Consider the following 27968-nt stretch of genomic DNA (forward strand, 5'->3'; position numbering starts at 1 on the left):
AATGCCCCCCTCATTATCTATGCCCACAAATGCTCTATTTGTGTTCCTTGTCTTGCCCCCACTTAACTCCTCCCTCCTCTCCTCTGGTCACTGTCAGTTTGTTCTTTATTTCCAAGTCTGGTTCTATTCTGCTCATTTGTTTGTTTTGTTGATTAGGTTTCACTTATAGGTGAGATCATACGGTATTTGTCTTTCACCACCTGGCTTATTTCACTCAGCATAATGAAGAGCAACACTTCAGTGGCTTGCATTTTCAGATTTGGGGGAAAGTATTTATATGCCATCTAGTAGAGTACTTGGTATAAATTACATTGATGAGCACTGGACTATAAATTTTATTCTAAAAAATATTTTAATGTATTATTTTTAAATATCATAAATCTGTGAGGATAACAAGTCTATTAAATATGCACATGACCTGTAAGATAGTAAATAAAGTATTTTACCCTAATTTTTAAGGGTTACTGGTGAGAAGCAGCAGGGTTTCATTAAGCCTTTCAGGTGTACAGAAGTATTTGTTTTCTCTAGCGCTTGAAATGGGATCAAAGGAGGGGAGTGTGAGGCGTCCTCACTGCAGCGCTGCGATCCATTATGATGGGTTTTACTTTAGTTGTTTCTAAATTTATAACAATTATCTTTTCTTCTCTTTCCATCACATACTTGCATAATGCCCATGTGTTTCCTAACTCTCTTTCATAGATTTATTTGTATCATCTGGAACAGACTATGAAGCTCTTAAAGAAAACTGTCATGTTTTGTTTAATTTGTATAGATCCCATAACATGTAGAAAAATGGGCAGAAAAAATGTCAGAGAAAGAGAAATAAGTTAGGAAATACATATTTGTAAAATGCAACCAAAGGCTACATTCCTTACTATGGACATCAATTAAAAATTGTTCTTTGGTTGGAAAAGGTCCAAACTGAAGTGATCTGTGTTATTCCAGGTAAAAACATCACCAGGTTTCAGTTTTCCTGCTCTGGCGAACCACAGACTCACGCAAAGAGCCAGCTTCCCTCAGAGTGGGGCCTGAGTGACTGTGGAATGGAACAGAACTCTGCTGCCTGCCTGGACACATGGCATGATTACATGTGTATGTATATCAAACACTGAGTTCTGAGTATTTGGAGTTGTTTTACCTAACCATAACCTTACCTATTTTATGTGTAGTCATTGTACCTGATGCATGAAGTCTTAATTTTGATCTTGACATTCAAAGTTATCCATAAGCTTTCTTTTTTGTTTCTAACTTCTGTTGTTAGTATATTTTATTGATTATGCTATTACAGCTCTCCATGTATTGTCCAGGAAGATGGTGACAGAGTAGGAGGGAGCAAATTCCACTTCCTCTACACACAGGAGAAAAGCCTAGCTGATCTACAGAGGAACAGAGCAAACAGCCAACAGTACCCCCAGCATATACAAAAATAAGAGACCAAAATGGTAGCAGGCACTGAAAAAAAAAACCCAGAAGGTAAGAAGACTGCTGTTGGACAATAAAGTCCCAAGGATCAGCGCAGGGACTGCAGCTGTAGCCCCAGGCCCTGGGCCTAGTGCCCTGTGCTAGCACTGAGTCTACCACAGACTCGTTGTTTGGTGGGAGCAGGGGGCCTGCCACAGAGTCCTTGGGAGAGAGCTGGATCAACTGCTTCCTCCCTCCCCAGCCAAACAAGGTTTAAGCAGCACCCAGAGAGACCTGGTTGCTTGAAGTTGCAGAGAGGGGAATTAGGACAAAGAGGCAAACACACAGGGGCTGTGATCACCCACAGAGTCTGTGGTTGCTGGCTTGGGAGAGTTGAGAGTTGCACAGTGACGCGAACTGACCCCAATAGTCACCGATCAGGCTGGAGAGTTGGGCTGTAGGAGGAATTTCTCAAAAGGAAAAACTGTTTGGGGAATTCTCCTGCAACAGCCGCTGGCCTGCTCGCCTCCAAGCCAGGCAGGGATCCAGAGGTTGTGCAGAAGGTTACATGGGAGGTTATGTGGAAGGCCCTGGTACCCCCATTGTACTGGGAAGGGATCAAGGCAGCCTGGCTGAGAGCACGCATGCCACCACACACCAGCCCACAGCAGTAACCCAGAGAAAGAGCCTCTCAGGAAGACCTGGAACCCACATCAAAAGTGCCAAGGCCCAGACTAGCTCTAGGGACAGTGTGCACAAGACTGATTGAATGCACACCAGAAAGGGGGGAAAGCCACACCAATCGTCCCTCTGCCTGCAGCAGCCAGCAAGACCAGAGAAACCGGTTTGGCCAGTTTGAAACCAATGACAGGTGTTTTTTCATTGTTGTTGTTTTTAGTAATCTTTTATTTTTTAATATTTATTATTGTTTTATCTTGCAAAACCTTTTTGCTCTCTTTCCTTCTTTGTTATTTTATTCCTTCTTCCTTTCTTTCCAATTTTATCTCTTCTTCCTCCCTTCTCCTGCTTTTTTTTTCTTTTTTAGTACCCACAAGTGAGACAAATAAATCTGGAACTATGAAAGGACCAGAGTTGTACCAAAAGAGGGGCATCCCAATAATTGAGACAATGAGACAAATTTCACTTTGCTATTGCAGAGAAACAGCAAGTTACTGCATATTTGTATTATTATTTTTCATTATTCTTACATCTTTTATTTTAATAGTATTTTCGTATTCTTCTTCATTCTGTATAGTCTTCTTTGCTTGGCTGGTTATACTGTATCATTTGACAGGTTTCCCCTGTTCTCTCTTTCACAGTGTATTGCTAATTTACTGTCCTTCACATCACTTGTGTTCCTTTAGCACACTACTCAAAGTCCTATACCCCATATTCTTGTTATCCAGATAACATAAATTCAGTCATATGATTGTTGCTCTCATATTATTGTAAATAATAGCTGTTCCATATTCTTGTAAATACTTCAAAACACCCCTCCTGGATCTTAGCCCACTTCAGTTTCCTGAACTCTATTACTGTGGTGGTTATCTCTATTCTTTCACACACTACATCTATTTACTAGCCTTTATTCTCACCTTACCTCAGAATCTGACCTCCTACAACCTCACTGCATTCTAGATCCAACACACAAGCCTTCCGTCCCCCAACAAGAGTCTTATCTTCTTTCCATCCTTTCTAAAAAGTGGCTAGTTGGGTGGAAGATCACGGTTAACACTACACACAGACAAAGGATATCCTATCTCTTCTCTACCAGCTGCTACTGTAAATATCATAGAATACTCTGTTGCTGTCTTAAACAATTTTGCCTTCCCCTTGAACTAATCACAAAAAGGAGTAGGTGGAAGCAGTAAACGCCGGGATACCCACTGGAAGAGGAAAACCAACAACAAAGGAACCACCAAGAGACAACAACAGAAGGAGGTGAAGGAGGGAATGGAAACCATATGAACCTCAATCCAAGACCTATCTGGAAATACAACTAAATAGTGGAGAAGCTACCCAGTACACAAACAATTGTGTACAGCAACACAATTATAGTAGAGGATTTTAACACCCCACCGTCAAAAATGGACAGATCTTCCAAACAAAATATCAACAAAGATACTGTGGCATTGAACAACACCCTAGATGAAATGGACTTAACTGATACATAGAGAGCCCTTCATCCCAAAGAAGCTAAATACACATTCCTGTCAAATGCACATGGAACACTTTCAAAGCTAGACTACATGATAGGACACAAAACAAGCCTCAGCAAATTCAAGATAATTAAAATCATACCAAACATTTTCTCCCACCACAAGGGACTGAAACTAGAAACCAACTCCAAGGGAAAAAAAAAAACACTCAAAATCAGGGAGATTGAATAGCATGCTATTAAACAATGAATGGGTCAAGAATAAAATTAGGGAAGAAATCAAAAGGTTTCTCGAAACAAATGAAAATGAACTCATGACAACCCAAAACTTATGGGACACAGTGAAGGCAGTCCTGGGAGGGAAGCTCATAGCAATAGATGCTTACCTAAAGAAGATAGAAATATTTCAAATAAACAACCTAACCCTATGCCTACAAGAACTTGAGCAACAACAACAAAGACAGCCTAGAGCAAGTAGAAGGAAGGAAATAAGCAAGATCAGAGCAGAATTAAATGACATAGAGACTAAAAGCACAATTCTAAGGATCAATAAATCTGGGAGCTGGTTTTCTGAAAACTCAACAAGCCTTTAAGCAGGCTCATCAAGAAAAAAAAGAGAGAGGACCCAAATAAACACAATCAGAAATGAAAGAGGAGAGATTACAATGGACATCACAGAAATAAAATGGATTGTAAGAAAGTACTATGAAGAACTGTATGCCAAGAAATTTGAAAACCTAGGTGAAATGGACAAATTTCTAGAAAAATGTAATCTCACAAAACTCAGTGAAGAAGAAGCAAAAAGCCTGAACAGACCAATAACAGCAAATGAAATTGAAGAAGTAATCAAAAAACTCCTGACGCACGAAAGCCCTGGACCAGATGGTTTTACAGGAGAATTCTACAAAGCACTGAAGGAAGAGCTAACCCCTATCCTTCACAAACTATTACAAAAAATCCAAAATGATGGAAGACTCCAAAACTCTTTTGATGACACCAGCATCATCCAAATCCCAAAACCAGATAAAGATACAACAAAGAAAGAAAACTTCAGGCCAATATCACTGATGAACATAGACGCTAAAATCCTCAACAAAATATTGACAAACCGCATCCAACAATACATTAAAAAGATCATACAAGACCAAGACCAAGACCAAGACCAAGTGGGATTCATCCCAGGGATGCAAGGATGGTTCAATATTTGCAAATCAGTAAATGTAATACATCACATGAATAAAAGCAAAGACAAAAATCACATGATCATATCAATAGATATGGAAAAAGCTTTTATAAGGTACAGCACCCATTTATGACAAAAACACTGAGCAAAGTAGGAATAGAGGGAGTATTCTTCAATATAATAAAGGCCATATATGAGAGACCTACAACGAACATAATACTCAATGGGCAAAAATTAAAAGCTTTTCTACTAAGATCAGGAACAAGACAAGGTTTTCCACTTTCACCACTTCTATTCAATATAGTATTAGAAATTTTAGCCACAGCGATCAGACAAGAAAAGGAAATGAAAGGCATCCAAATAAGAAAGAAGGAAACAAAACTGTCATTGTTTTCAGATGACATGATAGTGTACATAGAAAATCCTATAGACTCCACCCAAAAACCAGTCACCCTAATAAATGAATTTGGCAAAACAGTGGGATACAAAGTCAATATCCAGAAATCAAAGGCATTTTTGTATATCAACAATGAAACAGCTGAAGCAGAAATCAAGAAGAAAATCCCATTCAATATAGCAAAAAGAAAAATATAGTACCTAGGAATAAACCTAACCAAAGAGGTAAAAGACCTGTATGCAGAAAACTACACAACACTGAAGAAAGAAATCAAGGAAGACACAAACAAATGGAAACATATACCGTGTTCATGGATTGGAACAATTAACATCATCAAAATTCCATACAACCCAAAGCTTTACAGATTCAATGCAATACCTATTAAAGCACCAATGGCATATTTCACAGACATAGAACAAACACTTCAAAAATTTATATGGAACCATAAGCGATCTCAAATAGCAGCTGCAGTTTTGAGAAAGAAGAACAAAGTAGGAGTGATCACAATACCTGATACCAAAGAGTATTACAAGGCCACTGTAATCAAAACAGCCTGGTACTTGCATAAAAACAGACATATAGACCAATGGAACAGAACAGAGAGCCCAGAAATAAATCCAAGTCTCCACAGTCAATTAACATTCTACAAAGGGGGCAGCAACATAAAATGGATTAAAACATAGCATCTTCAACAAATGGGAGAACTGGACAGCTTTGTGCAAAAAAATGAAACTCGAGCACCAACTTACACCATACACCAAAATAAATTCAAGGTGGATAAAAGACTTAAATATAAGCCAGGATACCATTAAAGTCCTAGAGGAGAACATAGGCAGGAAAATCTCAGATATTTCACACAGCAACATTTTTGTTGATACATCCCCTAGAGCAAGGGACATAAAGGAAAGAATAAACAAATGGGATCTCATCAAAACAAAAAGCTTCTGCACAGCTAAAGAAAACAGTATTAAAATAAAAAGAGAACCAACCATATGGGAAAACATTTGCCAATGATACCTCAGACGAGGGTTTAATCTCCAAAATATACAAAGAACTTACACGACTCCACTCTAAGAAGACAAGCAACCCAATTCTAAAGTGGGCAGAGGACTTGAACAGACACTTCTCCTAGGAGGACATACAGAGGATCCAGAGACACATGAAAAGATACTCAATATCGCTAGCTATCAGAGAGATGCAAATTAAAACCACAAGGAGATACCACTTTACACCAGTCAGAATGGCCATCATAAACAAAGCAACAAACAATAAGTGTTGGAGAGGTTGTGCGGAAAAGGGGACCCTAGTTCACTGTTGGTGGGATTGCAGACTGGTACAACCACTATGGAAAACAGTATGGAATTTTCTCAGAAAACTAAAAATGGATCTGCCTTTTGACCCAGCAATTCCTCTGCTAGGATTATACCCTAAGAACCCTGAAACACCAATCCAAAAGAACCTATGCACCCCAATGTTCATAGCAGCACAGTTTACAATAGCCAAGTGTTGGAAGCAACCTAGGTGCCCATCAGTGAATGAATGGATCCCAAAACTATTGTACATTTACACAATGGAATTAATTCTATGCAGCAGAAAGAAAGAAGGAGCTCCTACCCTTTGCAACAGCATGGATGGAACTGGAAAGCATTATGCTGAGTGAAATAAGCCAGGTGGTGAAAGACAAATACCGTATGATCTCACCTTTAGCAGGAACCTAAACAATAAAACAAACAAGCAAGCAAAATATAACCAGAGACACTGAAATAGACAGTAGGTTGGCAGTGACCAGAGGGGAAAGGGGAGGGAATTTCAGAGCAAAAGGGGAAGGGCTTACAGGAACAAGTATAAAGGACACATGGACAAAAACTAAGGGGGGTGTAAATGGGAGGGAGGTGGGGAGCACTGGCAGGGGTGGGCTAGGATGGGAGTAAAAGACAGAAAACTGTACTTGAACAACAATTAAAATAAATAAATAAATTTTTAAAAAGTTTGAAAAGTTTCGTCCAGACTTCACACTTAACAGTGCATAATGAACAGTAGTCTCACTGTTTAATGCACAGGAAACTGGGTATCCCCAACATCTATGCTTTGTTCACACATTTCTAGCTTCTTGGAATACCTTCCTTAATCCTTCCATAATCTAAGTCATAATGCTTCTTTCCCTGCTCTTTTGACAAGTTCATTCTACAGTGATCTCCATATTCTGTCAATTTCCAAAACTCCAGGAATCTACGCCTCATACATGCATGCTTCTCTGAATCATTCTTTGATTTGTTCTGATGTTCTTTATCTTTTCTGATGTTAACATGAGCTCTTTTTATACCTCCCACAATTTTGCACAAAGTTAAGCACACTTTAGGAAATCAATGTATTCAAATATGCTCACTCATTCCTTTTTTTCACTAATTCACTCATGTGCCACACTGAATACTGAAGACTGGAAATGCAAAGATGAGAAAGATAAACCCTCTCTCATAAAAATAAGTTCATAATTTATAGGGAAGAGAGAAATGTACCATCTTAACTCTGAGTATATTTAACTGTACAACATAGATGTGCTAAAAAGAAAAGTCAATTTCAGTTTCTGTGATTGTAAAAGTATCCTACAAGAAAGTACATTTCATTTATTCATTCACTCACTCATTAATTCTTTCACTCATTCATTCAACAAACATTTAGTATTTGCCTGCATGCCAGGTATAGCTTACATACAAGAGGTAAAGACAGTAAATACACCAACAAATTATAGCACAGTCTAAAAAGTAGTATTACCTTGACAGGTAATTGTGACAGATGCCATCTGTCTTTTCGCTGATTCAGTTGGATTAGCGAAGGGTATTATTCTTGCCACTACTTCATCCTCAGCCCCTCACCTTTAATAGGAGTAATCAAAAATGGCAAATGGCACTGTCTAGGTTTGGCTGTCCCTAAGCTTGAGAAATGGGAAAACAATTTTCCCGGTTGATCTATCATTTTTAAAAATGTCAAAATATACATTTTACTTAACACAGCTCAATATTAGCAGGAATTAACCACCCCTTATGTAGTTTAAAATCCAATGCTCAATTTAGAGAAAGAGTAAAAGACTATCCAAACTCCTAGTTAAAAATAAATACCTCATTAAGCTTTCATTGTTATTGGTTCATAATTACTGTTTATTTTATCCCTAGTATGAATGGTTTTCATGAAATTCATTCAACCATAATATCCATTTATTCTTGCTCTTACACACAACTTCAACCTGCTTTGAGGTTTTAAGGCAGCTTTTCTTAAAAATGCTAATAGGCAACTTCTTCAGCCCAACTGTTGTTCTCTCTAGAGAAAGAACAGGGCTACTTCTCAACCCAATTTACATCAATAAAATGCACCTAGTGCTGCAGAGACACAAAGGTGAGTAAATCACAGTCTATTTGTTTGATGAGTTTACAATGTATAAAGAAGTTCTATGAAATCTCAAAAGAGAGGTAGTTGACTGATCAAGGAAAATTATCATTATGTGCCCAAAAACGCTTCCAAATTATCTGTGTGCTAAGAATGATGCTTCATTAAGTTACTCATTTTCTCTGGTTCTGGCAGCTCAGCCAGAGGGGGAAAATAGTTCTTTGATTGCTAGATGTTGTTTCTGGCCCATGTAGGATCCAAATCAATACTCTGTCCTTTGCTAACAAAGAAGTCCTTTCTTCACCACCAAGCAAACTTCTTTTTTTTTTTAAATATAATTGTTATTTAATTCTTGTTCAAGTACAGGTTTCTGTCTTATATTCCCAACCCTGCCCACCCCCCACCCCATGCTCCCCACCTCCCTCCCCTTTCCACCCCCCACCCTTAGTTATTGTCCATGTGTCTTTTATACTTGTTCATGTGAGTCCATTCCCTTTTCCCCTATGATTCTCTCCCCTCTCCCCTCTGGGCCCTGACAGCCTGTTCCATATTTGAGTGTCTTTGGTCGTACAAGCAAACTTCTTTTAGCTTCCTTTTCCACCAGGCGTTTACAAACAGTCAACTACAAATACCTCCCACTTTATCACGTGCTGGTTCCCTGCTCATCTCCCTCCTACAGGAACTGTACCCATATCCATAAAACACAGCTTTTTACTCACCTACACACTTTAAAAATACTGTATAAATCCTATATAGGTATATACAATATATAAATACTCTAAATATTATATATAAAAACCTCCCCATACTAAAGTCGGGGGGGATGATTTAAGTCAGAAATCTCAGTCATCAGAGGAAAGAAAAGGAATAAATTCTTTTGACCAACTTTTGAAAAATGCAGAATTTCTACATTATTGAAGAAAACTTAACATTTTTATACCTGTTATGTCTACTTAGACTTCCACACTATTTAGTAGACTAATAGGATTTTTTTCAATTTCTGAGGACTCTGTGAAATAAACTTACCTTTAGTGGTTTCATAAATTATGTCATGAAATGCATTAGAAAATAAATATTAACATTATCTATTGAAAAATATTTTCTAAGTAATTCCAAAGATTCTGATTCTTGACTTAGGTTAAGAGGTCGCCAACAACAGGCAGGGGTGACTATGTTCCCTTCCCTGAGGGACTTTGTATCCTCTTAAAGAAACATACCCAGATGCTGTCCTCTTGTCGGTACTGTTTCCAGTTCCTGCCACTGTCACTGAACATCAGGAGGTAGCTGGTCACCCAGTTGGAGCTCCCATACCCCCCTTGGGTGGCAACGGCAGTGATCTCCATTCTCTCTCCGAGGTCAGTCTGTAACCACTGGTACTTGTTCGACACAAGTGGAGACCAGCCACCAGCTCCTTTTGTGAAAACAGAAACAGGAAAATATTGGTAAACAAAATTAGTTAAAAATCTGTGGTAGTGGAAAAGAAATGCCAGCAAGACTTTACTCCTCTATGGAACTTAAGAAGTCATAGTTCCAAAATATAAAACTTCTCATAATTGTAGGGGGAAAAATAAGAATTTTGTATAAATCAATGGAGTCTATGTTAATTATATTCATTTCCAGGTGTTAGAACCTCCTGACACTGGGAAGAACCAAGGGTCTCACTGAATGTTCCAAGTGCTTAATTCAACAGGCAGACATTTGTGTCAACACTTGGAAATAGCATATTTACTGCCCACATGTGTTACTGGATAATGATTTGGCCTTCACTCTCTTTGCTCAGATCCTTCCCTCTATGGTGGAACCAGAAAACTATGTCGGCTCATGTAGACTCCTTAGAGTAAGAACTACACACCACTAAGCCTTAGAACACAAAGATAGTCAAGGAATTGTCCCTACCCTACCCTCACTGTATTTATAGTCCCATAGGAGGAACTGACATTGAAAAGCATGTCTGAAACACAAAGGTTACTGGCAGTGCATGTGCAGGAGCAACAGCAGCACAGTGAATGATGGAGGGTTCTTCCCTTTGGAATCTGGCTTGCAACAGTGTGTGAGAGACCAACGAATTTTCAGAAATTTTGCAAGCCAATTGTTAAACACAGCAATCTTTGCCACTGGCTATGGTGAGAGTATTTAAACTACACAACTAGTCATTTCAATTAGCACCCGCCCCCCACCTCAGCCAGTTTACCAAGGCACCACTGGTTCTGTCCTACCTGGGGAGAGATGGGAGGGTGGTGGGAGGGTTGGGGAGAAGGGAATCACGGAAAAGGTCACAGAGAAAGTTGCACTTCAGCACTCAGAAGTGTGAAATGTACGATTGTTGTATATTCAAGGAAGAATGGGTAGAGCAGAATTTATTGTTTTATTTTATCCAATGCACACCAGAAAATTATAAATGTGACCACTGTGTGTCTTAAGATGTTTCATTCTTCCACTTTAAGTAATACTACTTTATTTGAGAAATTTACTTAATTTGAGTAATACATTGCTGGTGTGTAAGTAATATATAATCATTGTCAATGCCATGAGATAGGGCTTGACACATTTTTGAATCTATAATTATTTAATATTCAATATTATTAAAAAGTAGCATCTATTACATAATACCCCGATAAGAATATTAATAAATGTTGATTTCCCCCATTCTTTGCCCATCTACCTTGAGGCTCTGATAAGGTTTAACATTTTAGATAGAGATTACCATTAATTTAAATAAAGCTTTTATTCAAGCACTATTCTTGACATCTGTCCCATTTTATATGACCAGGAGCACATGTTCTAGTGCAAAGAAATGCTAGTCAATGTTTGCTAATGTGGTGTAGCACACACCACCGTGAGATCTAAAGGGACAAATGTTGCATTCACTGTTTTATAAGATTTAAACATTCTTTTTTAAAAAGATTTTATTTATTTATTTTTTAAAACAGGGGAACGGAGGAAGAGACAGAAGGAGAAGAACAATAACTGGTTGCCTTTTGCAGGCACCTCAACCAGGCCCAAACCCACAACCCAGACATGTGCCCTGACCAGGAATTGAACCAGTGACCGAGCCACACAAGTCAGGGATAAAAATTCTTCTGATGGCAGACACAACACAATGACACTCCAACCAACAAAAGGCAGAACTTTTTGTTACAGCTCCAAGAAGAGGAGGCTACCAGTCAGGACCCTGCAAGCAGAGGGACGCCAAAATGGCTGACAAGTTGAAGCTGCTGGGAAAGGCTGATGTCCGGCGGGTGGGGTGGGGAGGCCTGTGGACTCCTTCAGAGCAGCTAATTTGAAGGGGCTCCAGAGTGCAGGGTTACCCCAGGCATCCAGTAGCCAATTCTAGGGTGATCAGAGTTGGGGCGCACGGTGCAGGTGGGTGGGTGCGAAAGTATGCTCCTCCACCATTCTGTCTAATCTGACTCTTCTGCCTCAGGGCCTAGTTCAAGTTTGGAAGCGGCAAGTCTTCGGGGGCCTGATGTTATCCAAGCGTCCTTGGTCCTCCTACTGTTGCAACTGCCTACCTCCCTGTGATTTTATCATTTTTTCCACATGGAAAACTTGGAAGAGAATGAAGCAGGTGACCCCAGCCTGCCATCATCTTAACCTGACATTTCTACAGTTGGAATATTATCTGTATCAACTTATACCTTGGAGAAAATGCCAATTATTTTGCTTCTTGCTCTTTCTAGTTAATTTGAATGGTGCAAGGTTAATAATGAGACTACATTTTTAAGTTCATAATATTTCTCTGGCATTCTGACACCCCTTACAGGCCAGTATTTTCAAAGTGAACACATGAGAGAAGCACAATGAGGAAGAAGGATCGAGCAAATCTATTGAGCTGAAATTGGATCATCATTTCTCATCAGGAGAAAGAGGAACCTCTCACTGACTGCTCCCTCTTCCCAGCATCATTCACTGTTACAGCTGCACTAGCCAAATCAAAACATTAGCGATTAATTGACCTTGAACATCTCAATTTCTCACCTGTAGTGAAAAGGTACTGCTGATATGCAAATTAAGCTATACCATTAAGGAGATGCACCACTAAAGTAATGGAAATTCCGATGCTTCCAGGCTTTACCAGTGATAAGTGGGCCACAGGGAACCCAGAGATCCCTACTTGGATTTAAGCTGTGTGGCTCTGCAGATGCATATGGTATAAGTGTGTGGTGGAGCGTTATGCTCATTCTAACTTTAAAGCAAATGTCAAGAAGTAATACAAAAAATGCACAGATAGATATAGAGATAGAGAACTTGGTACAATTGGTAGTGCTTATCAAGTAGCGGTATGAGTGACATGAGATGAAAATTCCAACTGCAGCTGACATTAGACTGCCCCAGCCATATGGCCACTGCCACACGACCTGGCCTTCTGGAGACATATGAGGATGAGGACACACACACACACACACACACACACGCACACACACGGAATTATCTTCTAGAGGGCGTGCCCCTTGTAGTCTAGCCTTTCCCTGCTAGGTGAGTGTTCTAGGAACCCATCTGTATCAGTGCGCCAGCTGGCATTGCTGTGAGAGGCTGTGTTTGGCTTCAGTGAGTAGTTTTTTTTTAAGACTTTTTCAATGCACTTGCCCATTTCATGATGGTTGATTCATAAGCACAATTGTCCACACCACACTGAATGTTCAGCAGTCTTTTACCAAAACAGCAGAACTCCATGCCCCACCCTCCCTATTCACCTGATCTCTCCCCCAGAGACTTTTTTGTTTCCCTGGATGAAAAAAGTCCTCAAAGAAAAGCATTTAGGGCAAGAGGTGAAAGAAAAAATGGCAGAAGCTCTAAGAGACATCAAAATCAACAAATTCAAAAACTGTTCTGAACAGTGGGAAAAAAGTCTCCTTAGGTGTATTGCATCAAATGGAGAGTACTTTGAAGGTGACTGAAATTTAAACATGTAAGAATAAACATACAATTTTTTATCAATAAATTCTGTTTTTTGGGGGGTCCCCTTCACACTACCATCATAGTCACTTTTTTAATGGAGAAATGATGGCTAACTCCAACAAATTGTAAACTCTGAATTACTATTCTTCACTTACTCATCAACCAAACCTCCCAGCTGCTGGTCAAGCATTACTCATCTGTAATGATGCTTTTAACACACCGATATATTCAAAACCACAGTAGACTAGTATCCACGAGACCAAAGACCATACTTCCATAACCCCAACTATTTCTTGGTTATAGACACTTGCCTCACAAAGCAGAGTCTTGTCCTCTGGTCATTTCTTCCCCACATCGCAACCACCCTCCCCTGATCCCACCGTCCTCCTCCTCCTGTGTTGCCCCTCTACTGGGATTCGACATAATACAGTGTCATCAATCTTTTCAAACAGCAGCATTTCTTGAATCTTCATATAAAAGCCTGAAAACTCACATTGAAGTATAAAAACCCTCCCTATTGATGAGACTCTTAAATAAGTATTGTAGCAAAGGTATGAGAATTAAAAAATTTAAAACATATTCATATATTTTTTAAAAAATATTAATAGCCATTAATTTCTCACATAGAACAAGCATGTGAGTATATGGTAACTTACTTTTTGACTTGTAAAGCCATTGTTATTGACCCTGACTCCAAACAAAGAGTTATGATCACAGTAATGTTGAGCTTTGAAAAAGCTTAGTTACTGAATGACCACAAAACAAGGCATTCTTCTGTCTGATGCCTGCCACTTTTAAACACCAGATCCCTAAGAAATTTGCATCTTTAACATATGTTGCTGTGAGCTGTCAGGAAGAGAATAAACTGAAAATTATCCAGTCCCTATTCTATGCTAAGTACTCTACTAGAAACTGTATATACCATATTAGACTTAATTATTTGAATCATATAGTGAAATGAAATATGTTTTAACATATCTTCTTTTCAAATAAAACTTTAAAAAAATATTTATAGAAGCTATGCAAATTTTCCTAATATTATGCAAATTAAATTTCCTCAATATTATACAAATCATTTTAACATAAATAAGAAATCACTATTAAAACAACTTAAATCTCTGTAAGGGTCTCATTTTAAAAATCAGATCATTTTCAATTCTTTACCCTTGAAATAATTGTATAACTATCATTACCCTGTAGTGGTCTATTTTATCCCAAGAATATATCCAAATAATTTATGTGGGGTTGTCCAACTATTAATAACTGGCTGGAGAAATTATGGCTCAGATCCATACATCTCATCTACCAGATATCACCAATATTCAGTTCTGGTCATGGAGACACATCTCACAATTTCAGGGAAGTAAAAAAGAAAAATTGAAGAAGAAAAACTACTCTTGGTTAAAGCCTTGAAATATAAAAAAGTATCACTTCTCTCACGCACTAATCTTAAAAACGGCATTGCTTCCTTTACTGTGGGTCATCAGTGAAGGGGATGAGTTATAGTTTGTCGACTTTGCGAGGCTAGGAAATACACAGAAGAGGCGAGTCATACTCCTTCCTTAGGATTTAAAGCCTAAAAGGACACAGATGTTCAAGGACACAGAACACAAGTAAACATGGCTGAATGACAATCCTAGCCACCATTAGGGCATCTACATTTTTAGGAAATCATTGACTTCATTAAAATCGTCATAGAAAAGTTTTCCTCTAAGATACTTTTGCACGTGTGATTTCATGTAGACTTCCCCGCGAGTCTAAGGTTGCCCAGATCATTTTGATCTTGACATTAAATTACAATAATGTCAGGAAACACAGAACATTGTGCCAATATTTGTTTGGCTCCCTTAAGTGGTCTGCTGTGTCCCCGAGCCACCCACCTTAGAATCCTTTAACTGCTTTGTATGTTCACTAGCATGGTTCCTCTTGCCAAAAGAAAACGCAATTCTGTGGATGCTGCGTGTGCTGCTGGTTTGTTCTCAACTATGTTCTTGAGTCTTGGCAGTGCCACCACTGGTCACAGTGCTTGTTACACAAAAGGGCAGGTGACCTGAGCCAAGCCGGGGGTAATTCCCAGGATTTGTCAGGACAATTGGAGGAAAAACACTCTATGCTGCTGTGAATGCTGAGAACATGGGATTTAGGCATGAAAGCTGTAGGAGCTCTTATAGTGCAAGGCCTGCGGAAGCAGAGTCAGAGGGAAGCAGAGCTGAGAGATGAAGCAAAACTACGTTCAGATGGCACAGTCAGCCCCCCGAGCTTTCTCATTGCATGAGTCCCTTGCACTTGGGCTGAATCTCCACAGGGTCACTGCTTCACCGATTCTCCTCTCTCCTGCTTCATTATTTTTTCTCTTTAATGTATCATTCCCACCAATGTACAAGCATGCTGTTATTTTTCCCATTTTAAAAGAAAAAAGAAAGTTTCTCTTTACCCTGCTCTGTACTTTTTTCTGCTTTTTATATTACTATTCTTCAAATAAGATGTCCATCCTCACTCTACACAATTTTTCTCATATCTTTCTCTCTTAGGCCAACTCCAATTAGACTCTCACTTCATACTTCTCTTCTGCTCTGGTTGAGGAACATCATGTTCCTAAATCAAATGGTCAGATTTCAGTCTTCCAATCAGCAACACTTGATACTTTTGACTGCTGTCAATGCCCGGATATACTTAGTTACACACACACACACAATCACAATCTCTTAATTTTCTGCCTACCTTACTGGTTGCTTCTCAGATTCCATTGCTGGTTCTTCCTTTTTATCTCTGATCATCTCTTGAGGTTGAAATGCCCCAGGGCTCAGTCCCTCACCCTGCTTCTTCTCCATCTTGATCCACCTCTTGGTGACCTCTCTTAGCTTTATGAACTGAAAAAATTGACCCTTTACAATAGCATGGATGGACCTGGAGAACCTTATGCTAAATGAAAATAGCCAGCCCGAGAAGGCCAAATACTATATGTTTTCACTCAAATGTGGAATCTAATAAACAAACTGAACTAACAAGGAAAACAGAGACAGACTCAGATAGAGAACAGACTGACAGCTCTGGGTTGGGGGTCAGGGGGGGATGGAGCAAAAAAGAAAAAGGACTCGAGGACATGGACAACAGTTTGGTGATTGTGGGTGGGGTGGAACTGGAAGAGGGGATAAGGAGGGATAACTGGTAATAGAAAAAATACAATAAAAATAAACTATTAAAATAATAAAATAGTTAATTTTTAAAATAAAAATAAATATAATCCACATGCCAGTAATTCCCTAATTGATGTCTCCATTACTAATTCCCTAATTGATGTCTCCACCTCTTCCCTAAACTCCCTCCTTCATTCTTTAACATTTTCCAAACTAAACTCCCATTCTTCTCCCAAATCCTACTCCAGTCATACCCTTGCCCAACCCAAATAATTCCATTCTTCTAGTTTCTCAAGACTAAAAAAAAAAAGCATGGAGTTGTGCTCGACTCCACTCCCTCTCTCACACACTACTACCCAGCCAATCAAAATGTTGTCGGTACGACTCACCGCTCTGGAACCGACTGTTCCTCCACCTTAACAGGTACTCCACTCCTTTCCTTCATGGGGAAGCCACAATATTCTAGCCTGGACTCTCAATAGCCGCCCACCAAGTCTTCCTGCTTCTACCATCACTCAGTGAATCTCCATTCTCTACACCACAGGTAAAATACCATCCCTGTGCTCACAACACAGCAGTCACTCTCAATGTGACACTCAGTGAGAGACAGTGTCATTGTTACACAGCCTACAGAGTCCTGTATGATCTGCCCCCTCACACCACTCCCACCCCATGTCTGACTCCCGTGCTCCGCATCCCAGCTTGGCCCACTACATCAACACTAGCCTCCTTAGGTTCCTTGAGCAAACTCCAGCTATTCTCCCATCTCCCACCTCATGCTTTGTTAAACTACCTTTCTGCCTGAAATGCTCTTCTCCAAGATACACTGGGCTAATATCCTGGCCACCTCCAAGTCTTTGATCAAATCTGATACCTCTCATAGGAGTTCGTATCTCCTGACCTCCACCATTTAAATTCCTCCCACCCAGTAATCCTACTCCTATTCATCCTACCATAAACCACTTTTTCATTTGGGGGCACAAATTGGTATCTTTATACATAGCATATCATTGTCTTATTTACTATATTTCCAATTTATCCTATATCGTATTAGAATGCATGCTCTGTGAGGTCAGGATTCTTTGCCCGTTTCATTCACTGATAGCTCCTGAGTGTCCATCACAAGGTCTGACACATAGTAGGTGATTAATATTTACTTCATAAAGAATGAAATAAACATGTAGTCATATGGGTATCCAACTGCATGAATTCATACGCCAAAATACTTGCAGAGCTGGAACTGAGCCAAATTAAATAAAGGCATAGGAGACTTTTCTTTGAGGCACAGTATTTTCAATGAGGTCCCAAACAGAAAGCTTAAGCACTTGAGTGACACGCACAATCATGCACATGCACACATACACACATGTGCACACACACATTTCAAAGTCACACAGTTTAATAACTTGTAAACCACACTTCCCAGATGTATTTATTGCTTTGTTTTTTGGATTTTTTGATGCAATGAAAGAAAAGAGAGATGCTTTTTGCTTTATTTCCCCAGAACGGTCCTAAATTAATAATACCTCACTCAGTTCTCGTAGGTTTTAGCTTTTTGCTGTTGAGCAATTTTCCCTTGTGGCAAACTGGCAGACTGACTCTCACACTACTTCTTATATTGCCAGATCAAACATTTCTGAAATATTTAATAATTTAGTGGATTGAAAAGTAAATATTTACATCCTTTTTTTCAGGCATTCTAATTTGTATATTTGATTTGTAATCTTTGTGCCAGCCAAATTTCCTTTGGAAAGCTAGGACAAAATCACAAAAACAGCAAATCCTGTGCCTTCATTTTTTTCACCAGAGTAAATTTTATTTCATTCAAATGTATAGTTTTTTAAAAAACGACTTTTAACACATGATGTCTAGAAATTCAGATGATAATCAGGACCTGCTGATGTTGTGCTTTCCCTAAGCCCATTATAATACTTTTCTAAAAGTTTTGATTTAGATCTATTACGGTGAGGCAGGTCATTTCAGCAAATGACATCATGCATCAGAACGAGCAAACTGACAATATCACAGAGGGTGAAAAATTATTTTTTGCTTCCCTACCACTTTTTAAATCTTCCCCAGCCAGACAGAGATGATAAGCTGTCATGAGTCAAATGTCCTCATATCGCTTCCTTTGGGTCAACAAACAAATGTCACTCTCTGGTACCCAACAGACATCATTTACACATAATGATTGGAAAAGCCAGCATTATTAGGGCACAGATTGTAAAGGTAAAAAAGTGCAAGACCAGTCCCAAGCACATGACTGATTACATTACTTAATATTTTCCCAATTTGTAAAAATGCTTAAACTTTTTAACATAGCATCATGTTCCCAATTAATGAGATATGCTTACCTCTAGGCTTAGATATTTGTCAAATTCAGTCTTGAATACACATACCTTATGTAATTCCAAGATTTACTCATTTTTAAGCGTTACTTAATTATGTAAATATTTATTTTGTAGGCAGTGGGAAAAGTTATTAGTGGTGCTTGTGACCAAGACAACCTTAGTGTTCCCCTCCACTTGACTAAACTTTAGACCATTTCTTCATGACTGTAGGCCTCTGGCCTCCCTCTGTTTAGGATGTTTAAGCTAGAAATCCTCCAATTGTAAATTATTTCTCTGCCCCTTGAGATGTAAATATTCACTAATCAATTTTTCAGTTTTGCAATTCAAGAATATCTTTCCCAAGGACCTGAGAGTCATCCCTTCAAAATGGAATCATCAAGAACATAGAGCCCCAACCCCCAGTCTCTGTGGGAGGGTAGGAGCCTAACTTCGATAAGCACCAATTAGCAAACATAAACGACCTAATCACATTGACCAGCCTCCCTGCTGATGTTCCCCAGTACTTTTCCACTAGCTTAGCTCAGGCCTTAAAAACTCCCCCACCTTTTCTTTCAACAGAATTGAGTTCAATCTCTCCTACTGCTGTAGTCTTGACTTCCTCTGCTAATTAAGTCTTTCCTGTACAATTAACTCAGCTCAGTGAAATTCTTCTTTGTCAGATAATTTTATTACAATAATCTGTTTTTCGTTCTCTACCTAATGAATCATGTTCCCCAGAATCCACTCCACACTCACAGAAGACAGAGAACAATGCCTGGAAGTGAATGAGGGTCTGACTAGAATCCAATCAGAGGGACTCTCCATGCAGTGAAAGTACAAAGGGGACTGCACCTCTGCTCCACCAGTTAACCAAAAGAACGCCACAGCGCCAGCCTCAGGGAATTCGAGTAGCAACAAGAAGTGTCATGGGTCCCAGCCATCCAAGGGCGATGGCCTGACCAAGAGACCAATCAATGGGATAGTCTGGCCACTACATTTGGCAATGCATGTCAACAAACATCCACGATTAGGTCCACCCCAACCACACTCAGCAGATATCATGGACCTGGGTGGCCAGATCCAACCAATGGTCTTGTGGTGGACATCAGCACAACAACCAACATACACTAGGGAAGCCCCCGTCCAAACACACCATGGCATCATCTGAGTTTCTCCTGTGTTAACCATCATTTTGGAAAGGAGTAGAAGAAAGATTTATAAATCAGGAAGTCCAAGAACTTACCTTGAAGAGACTGACACAGCCAAAGGAGGCCACATGGCCTGCAGAGGTGTGGGGTCTCCAAGTAATCTGATGTGTAGGCACACATAGGGGGCAGTCTCTGGAATGAAGAGCAAATAGGCTCTTCCCTCTCACCTTGAAACAACACTCACAGCTGCTAACATTTTGACTATGCTGTTATTCATCAACTACTAACATAACCTGCAGACTCAGAGGTCTGAAACTAGCCTGAGAAAATGAGTAATTCTTTGCATACCTAATGTCCCAAATGCTGCTTATTGTGCATTTTATACGTTATAATTTTATAAAACTATATGAAGATTGTCAAGAACAAGGTTATTTGCATGTGTAATATATATATATATATATATATATATATATATATATATATATATATATGCATAAGTAGCCAACCAGAATCAACACACCTGATTCAAAAAATGTTCTGCCATATATGGATATTGACACAGCCATGTTAGTACCTCTACAGCCGAATCACTCAACAATCACAATGATTTCTGGTACAACCTGACAAAATAGACACACACACACATAATCTACTGGCTTTAATAGATATAATGTTCTACAATAGCATAATGGAGAAGGATACAAATAGAATTTAGTGTCTGAAACCAGCAGGTATGATAGCCTCCTGTGCACACACTCAATTCTAGAAATGCTTTGACAACAGAACCTTTTGCTACACGAGTGAGCTGCCCCCTCTAACACGCACTCACCCTAGCCACATGGAGATGGCTTCTGGCCTACACCCTGATATAGAGGAACACACAGGGTTATGATTTTGTTAAAATATAGAGGAAAATATGCTCTTAGGTGATTTATATCAAAACTATAATACATTACCATGAATTTTACCAGTGATTGACAGGCATTTAAATTTTTTAAATTATCAGTCATTATGTGTGCTTTAAGTTATTTCTTTACCTTGGTATGTAAAATAATCAAGTTTCAATATATTTGACTTTGGGATATTTTATTATACTAAAAGAGTGAGGAATACAAATATATGCAAACACAACAAACCGCCGCTGGGTGGTTTTTCTAATCAAGACAATTATTTATTAATCTGATTTTACCTACAGTTACAGACTTATAATTTTGTCATCGCATCTCCCAAACAGAGTTATAAATACCTTGTAAAATTACACAGCATTAATTATTTTGCATTAGAAAAAGTAGGCAAGTCTTTCCCTGCCTCCACCAAGATAAAAATCAATTTATTTTGAGGGAGCATGACTGAGCTTGTCAGGATGTGAAAGGTAGAAAGTACAAGCAGAAAAGAAAAAAAGAAAAGAAACATCATTTTGCTGTGTTTATCTCCATCCTATTTCTATCTGTAATGTATAATGGAAAGTCCTAAATTGCCCTTTCTGATAAAAAGAAAGTCTCACAAAGCAACCTCATTTCCACTCAAACCAATGAGGCCTTTCATACAATTGTCAGCCCACCTATCATAGTTCATGGTTCTCAATGTATATTGATCCACTGAGTCATAATAAAGTCGTGCTTCCAGCTGGGAAGGAGAGTTAATGCAAACATTTTCTGGATCAGAAAAGATGGACAAAAAAATAGGTCTGCTTCTGCCCAGCCAATTTCAAACTGCTTCTGGCAATACTGAGAATCTCATCTACACCCCTGCATCTTCCCACACCCTCTATTACTGCAGAGAGGGATGGGGCAACTGGAAAACAGCATCGGAGACCGTGCAGCTTGACGCACATTCACGGCAACTGCTGCAGTAAATGCAAAATGCAGATTCCTTTGCTACGCAAAGTGAAAAATCAATTACCAGCATGGATTATTGTGTAACAATTGTTATTGCCTTACTATATTCTTTTTCTAGAAATAAACAGAAAATGAAGGTCAATTGCTGTTTGGTATGCATCTTCAGAGTTCAGAATTTTGCATTTCAATTTTGAAAACTAGCACAAAGTGTAAAAATGTAATCTAATATAAATAAATAAATAAATAAATAAATAAATAAATAAGGGGGCAGAAAAAATTTTGGAGGTGATGAATAAGTGTATGACCTTAACTACAGTGATGGTTTTGTCACTCACCAAGTTGTACACACTAAATAGGCACAGGTTCCTATATACCAGTTATTGGGGGAGAGAAATTTCCCCCCAACACATTGGAGTTCTTATGGGTGAACTAAAAATAAAATTGACCAGATTAATAGGAGAAAAACCAATTTAATACAGGCACATGGGAGATCATATATGATGCTCTGAGAAATGAAATAAGCAGTCAGCCTTTTATACTTTGTGACAAAGAATCAGTAAATGTGTGAAGAAAGGACAAAGAAACTTAGATTTGGGTGCTCATTAGTGAGGAATCAAAGCAAAGTTTGGGCTTGGGTAGTAAATTAGTAAGAAAGAGTAACATTTGTTTCAGCACATTTTCATGGCCTTGAATTCCCTCACTGGTGATGAGGATGTCACTCTCACTAGCCCCCAGGTGCAGGGAGCACCTTTCCCACAGGTTTTTTATCACCTGCTCTCAGGAAGACAGAGGGTCAGAGAGGCCAGAGGGTTCTTCTTCACTGGCTGTCTCTTAAGTGATTTTAATTCAGAATAATCAATATGCCATTGTGGGATATTTGGGGGAAGCCTCCCCTGGGCCCTGACACAATCATACTTCAATGAAGTGATTTTTTAAAATTAGTAATTTGTAATTTTAGGAAATAGGAAGGTAGTATTTCCAGAGTCAGCCGAGCTCAACAGTCAAACATAAATGTCAAGAGCTTTATATTTTTATTTAAAGGCACCAATTTTTCCTTCAACAGATGCATAACTGAGTAGAAGAACATTGTATTGCATTATGCACCTTTCATAAGATTTCTAAAGTCTATCATCCTGGCAAAATTATATGCAAGCCTGGATACAAACGTCCTAGCAATTTTATGCTTCTTTATATGAAAATAAGAGAGAATAACAAGACAGCGTGGACATTATGTGGAACTCCTGGAAGGCCTACAGGTAGAGCTTTCATAACGAACTCATGATTTCCATGATTCTTGAGAGATGAGGCTTTCAAAAAAAAAGCTTTTTGCTCTGCTATGCTGACATCCTGTGTCTTTCGAATATTCATCTAGTTCAATAAATGAACTGAGAAAACAAACATTAGGAGATATTTCTGGATCAGAAGTCATGATCGAAAATCTGTCACTTAAAGCAAGCTTCTCCTTTAGCTCCATGTGACACTGCAAATTCTCATTTGTTTGTCTCAACTTCTCTGGCCAACCCTTTTACACATCTTTCAGAAAAGTCCCCTTCTCTACTCTTGGTTAAAAGCTAATACAGCTCTCCTTTTCTTGTACTTTACATTCTCAGCAGATTGTGTCTCATGCCTGTGGCTGCAATTTTTAATTTTTTGTTTTTGGATGATGAAGCCTGACTCTTTATTTTTAGCTCTGACTTTCCTTTGAATTTTTTATCCTAAATCCTGAATGCTTCCTATATATCTATTCGTGGATGCCCTATAAATACATCAAACTCAATATTCCAAAAATGAATGCCCTACCTCCTGCCAAAACCAGATGGCCACATCACTTCACATCTTCAAGTCACTCAGACTAAAATCTTGGGGTCATTTCTAATTATTCCCTTTCAGTAATAAAAATAGAAATTTCTATATAGAAACTGCTAAATCTGGTTCATGTTGCCTCCAAAGTGATTTTCATGGTCGCTTTAGCCTTTTCATTATCTGTACCTCAGTTTAAGCCCTTATCGTTTCAACCACTCAGTTAAAGAATTACTTTCTGTGTTTATTTGCAAGTTGCTGGGCATATCATTGTGAATTGAGTAAATGAAAGGGTAGAGAGACGTGAAAGCACCAAGGCAGCCCCGTGAGGTGGAACTGGCAGGACCTGCTGACCTGAGGCTAACCCTTCAGATATTAGATGGTGGGAGGGCAAGGAAGAGGCAGAGGGCAAAAGTCAATGGTGAAAATTTGGAAAACTTTCTGGATGTGGTGCTGAGAATAAAAAGAGTGATTAGTGGGAGGGGAATCTGAAAGATGTAAAACTGAAGAAATAAGAACCCTGAGGAAGTCCAGAAGATGCTGTGGAGTTTCACTTCAGGACGGACGGCGGCTCTTCCTGGATGATGAGAACAGGGCAAGGCCAGTGGGATCAGAATGAGTTTTGGGGGTTCGGAGAGGAAGACAAGATGCCATGCTCCTGCTACTGGCCTACCCTTCCTGGAAATCTTCAGTATGTGCCTCTTAAACAACCGATCTGTTTTTGCCATTGTTCCCAGAGTTGTTTTGGTGCTAGCAGGTTGAGTAATTTTCCTCCTGTTAACAAAAGGCACCTTTGTTGGCACAGTATTTAACACAACTTTTCTCTGGCACTGGGGCTTCAGAAAACAGTACAAGTTGCTATGAAGTCTGCCATCATTCTCCACTGTTTCATCGAATTACATGCATTCCTCCCAGGTCTCTCACTCAACCGAAAGGTGACTCCCTCCACCTTTCGGCTGCAGCTCAAATACTACCTCTCCCACAGCCCAGCTTGTCACATATAAGACCTTTGTAATATAAGGGAACTGAGTTCATTTATGTTCATTAAATGGGTAACTAAGAATTAAATTCCAAATCAGAATACCATTGCCATATTTGAATCCCATCTTGTAAAAACTAATATGAGGTGGTCAGACATAAAAGTGAGACCTGCTGTCAGATGAACACTGACTGTCCTGATACAGCCACACTCAGAGCAACTGAAATAGTGTAAATCAGACAGATTCTGAGATGACTTCAGAAGGTCAAAGGGCTGTAAGAGTTTATTTAGACTTCTAGTAGCCAAGTAAAGTGACAGACTTTTTAATGGGCAAAATCAAAATTTCAAAGGATCTTAAACTCTCTTTTGGCCATTTATTTTATTAGAAGCATTCTGATTAATTCCCATCAATCTTTTTTTTTTTTGAGTATCTGAAATGTGTCTTGAATTCCAATGAACAAATGAGTATGGGTTGAATATTGATTTAATAAAGTGTCTCACCTAATTAAATATCTTAAAATTTAAATTATTCTGGTTGTGTATAGATTACAAAGTAGTTCGATTTTATATTTTTGAGCAAACTCTCACCTTTCAAAGTAGAAGAAAAGTAGAAATCGATGTTAAAAACTGAATCAAAGAGGAGCTATGATATTTTAGGACATTTCTAATTCTTCATAAAAATTATGGAAGCAAAGAAACTGGGTTACATTGTAACACAGTGCAGCCAAGAGGGGAGCCCCAAATAGGGATCTGGAATGAGGTCCAGGACTCAATGTGTCCAGGAAAGACTAGAAAGATATATAGGATGTCCTCTTCCCCGCCCCACAGGTGTGAGTTGGGGGAAGAGACACATGGAGCAGGGCCACTGAGAGCTGTTTTACATAGCAACAGCTTTGCAGCTAACCTCTGGCATGGTCATTTAACATATCTACAAGCTTTAACTGGTTGCATAGATATGTTAAATAGCTGTGGCCATGCTTTGAGCCAGGGGGATGGAAGTGACTTCTACCCAAGAGGCAACTCCCCCAGGTTACAGCTCCTGAGTGGGAGCTGGGAGATGATTGGCTCCAGGCCATGGAGCCACACCTGCCCAGACCCACTATGGCAGCCCAGTAAAGCTGAAAAATATGGGAACGCTAGCAAGTGTAGCCAACTGTAAGAGGAGTTGGAAATGGGGCTTTAAACCCAGATGTGGCAGCCATTAAAGAAAGAACCCTGAGCTTTGACGGAGTGGAGACTCCATCACAGCTTTGCCAAAGAGAACCATGTGGCTTGATCCTGGCCCACAACACAGCTGACGGTGTCAGGAGCCTGAATCTATTTCTTTTCCTGTGATAGGGTTTCCCAAATTAGGGCAGAGGGAGAAGGAAGGACTGTGTGCATCTGTGGGTATCCCAAAGGATTTTGATATTTTAATGAAGACTTTAGGTCACTACTTTAAGTCTATATAGCTTTAAATAAACATTTCCTTTCCTTTTCACAAATCTCTGGCATTGAGAGACATCTTCCCTCTGGCAGCAGACAATGCAAACCTAGTGGGGGTCTTTTCGGTAATAGTATATCTTACCCCACCCCACCCCCCCGGTCTCTGTGTTCTGTTACAGTTTTTGGCCACTCCGCCAGGATAATAAATACCCCCCATCGTCTGTTCTGCAACAGTTTTTGGTGTCCCTGGTGGGCCAATAACTGCCCGCCCTTGCCCCTGTGTTTCTGTAACAACATTACCTTCTTTAAAAATCCCTAAATTGCATCCCTCATAAAAAAAACTAGAAAATTTATCTTCCTAGTCACATTGACTGGTTATTGTTTCCAGTACTAAATCACACACAAACTTTTCAAAGAGAGAAAACTACAGAATATAAGGAAGTGCCAACATCATTCTGATCACCATCATTAATACCCACAATTTACCTCCTAAACATGTGAACCAAAATGTCATCAGTACACCCATCAGCACATAATCAAAAGAAATGGTAAGAATGACTCTGGATCTGCAGGTTATAAAAAGAAATCACCTTTGTGCTCTGCAATGTGCTGTCCTAACTCAGTGGATTGGCACAATAAGCATATGGGATGGAAACTATTTGTTTGCCCTTTTTAGACATGAATAGACTGGGGCAACAGGAAGTAAAGTCACTTGTGAAAGGTCACAGAGCTGCAATAAAATCAGGCAAAACGCTAAACACAATCTGACTCCAAGAGACCATTCTTAACATAGGTTGCAGCTTCACCTTCACTGGAGTCCATCTTTATGAAAGAGCAAGATGACACACGAGCAGGTGGGACATATTGCATGAGGAGCTGAAACAGAACACACGCTAAAGAAGTTTAGGAAGTAGGGAGCCCCTCTGGCTGAGTGATCAGGGAAACAGGAACAGTTCATGTAGATTCTAGGGAGGACTGTGAAAGGTCAAAATAAAGGGTTAGAGCCTTCTGAGCAGAGAACTGACATGAAGGCAGACAAATGCATGGCACACTTTTCAGGATGGCAGTAATTGCACTGAAGGGAGTGAGAGGGCAAGAAGAGGGCAGCAGTCATTAAGGCAAGAGAGGAGAGTGGAGCCAGAGTGTAGAAAGTGTTTCCTTCAAGGCGAAGAAAACAGCTGTCCCACTTTTAGAACCTGAAGACCACTTAGTGTGCGTTTTGTGTTTGGCACACACGTGGATCACAAATTCTAGGTAAACTGATCTCACAAATAGACCATCCACAATTGGAAAGGTACACAATGAACAATGTTTTTAGATCGCTGTTAAGTGTGATTATTGATACTGATTTACGAGAAGACAGTATTTGCATCCTCTTACCCAGCTGGGGGATGGACAGTTTGATCCCTATGGGCAGCTTCCACAGCCAACTGGCTTAACTTCTCACTTTTCATATTAACTAAATAAAAAATCTTAACCACAATACATCACTGACAGAAATACATCATCAGAAACAGAAGATGTGTGTTGTGAATATATAAAACAACGTATTTACAAATTTTTTAAACCATCAAACAAGCCCTGGGAACATGAAAAAGTCTTTTCATTCAGGTAGTTAGATTTTATGTTTTTGAATAATCTAAACATTATTAACAAACTCTCCTCACATTTTTCAAAAGAGGAAAAAAGGCAGAAATGCTATATTAAATATTTTTGCAGGACAGTCCAGTTTTTACAGGAAATTACAATATCTTTTTCCCAACATCATTCTATTTTGGCTCATAAGAGATAAGTTCAGGTAAGTGGTATGCTGGTAAGTTTTTAATAAGCTGTTCTCTGGGGGGGGGGGGGGGTGTGGATCTGCTTTGATAGCATTTGTCAATTCCTGTGGT

The 27968-nt window shown here is 39.3% G+C and overlaps 1 protein-coding gene across 1 annotated transcript in view; it reads right to left on the reverse strand.

Annotated features, from left to right (window-relative positions):
• The window catches only part of CNTNAP4 (contactin associated protein family member 4), a 252791-nt gene that overhangs the window by 167143 nt on the left and 57680 nt on the right, over positions 1 to 27968 (reverse strand). Inside the window, exon 3 of the mRNA XM_037063587.1 lies at positions 9738 to 9931. Coding sequence (XP_036919482.1) covers positions 9738 to 9931 — 194 coding nt within the window. The remainder of the gene's footprint in view (positions 1 to 9737; positions 9932 to 27968) is intronic.

The sequence above is a fragment of the Sturnira hondurensis genome, unplaced genomic scaffold, assembly GCF_014824575.4.
Source record: "Sturnira hondurensis isolate 20B ecotype Veracruz unplaced genomic scaffold, ASM1482457v3 Scaffold0014745, whole genome shotgun sequence".
NCBI lineage: Eukaryota > Metazoa > Chordata > Mammalia > Chiroptera > Phyllostomidae > Sturnira > Sturnira hondurensis.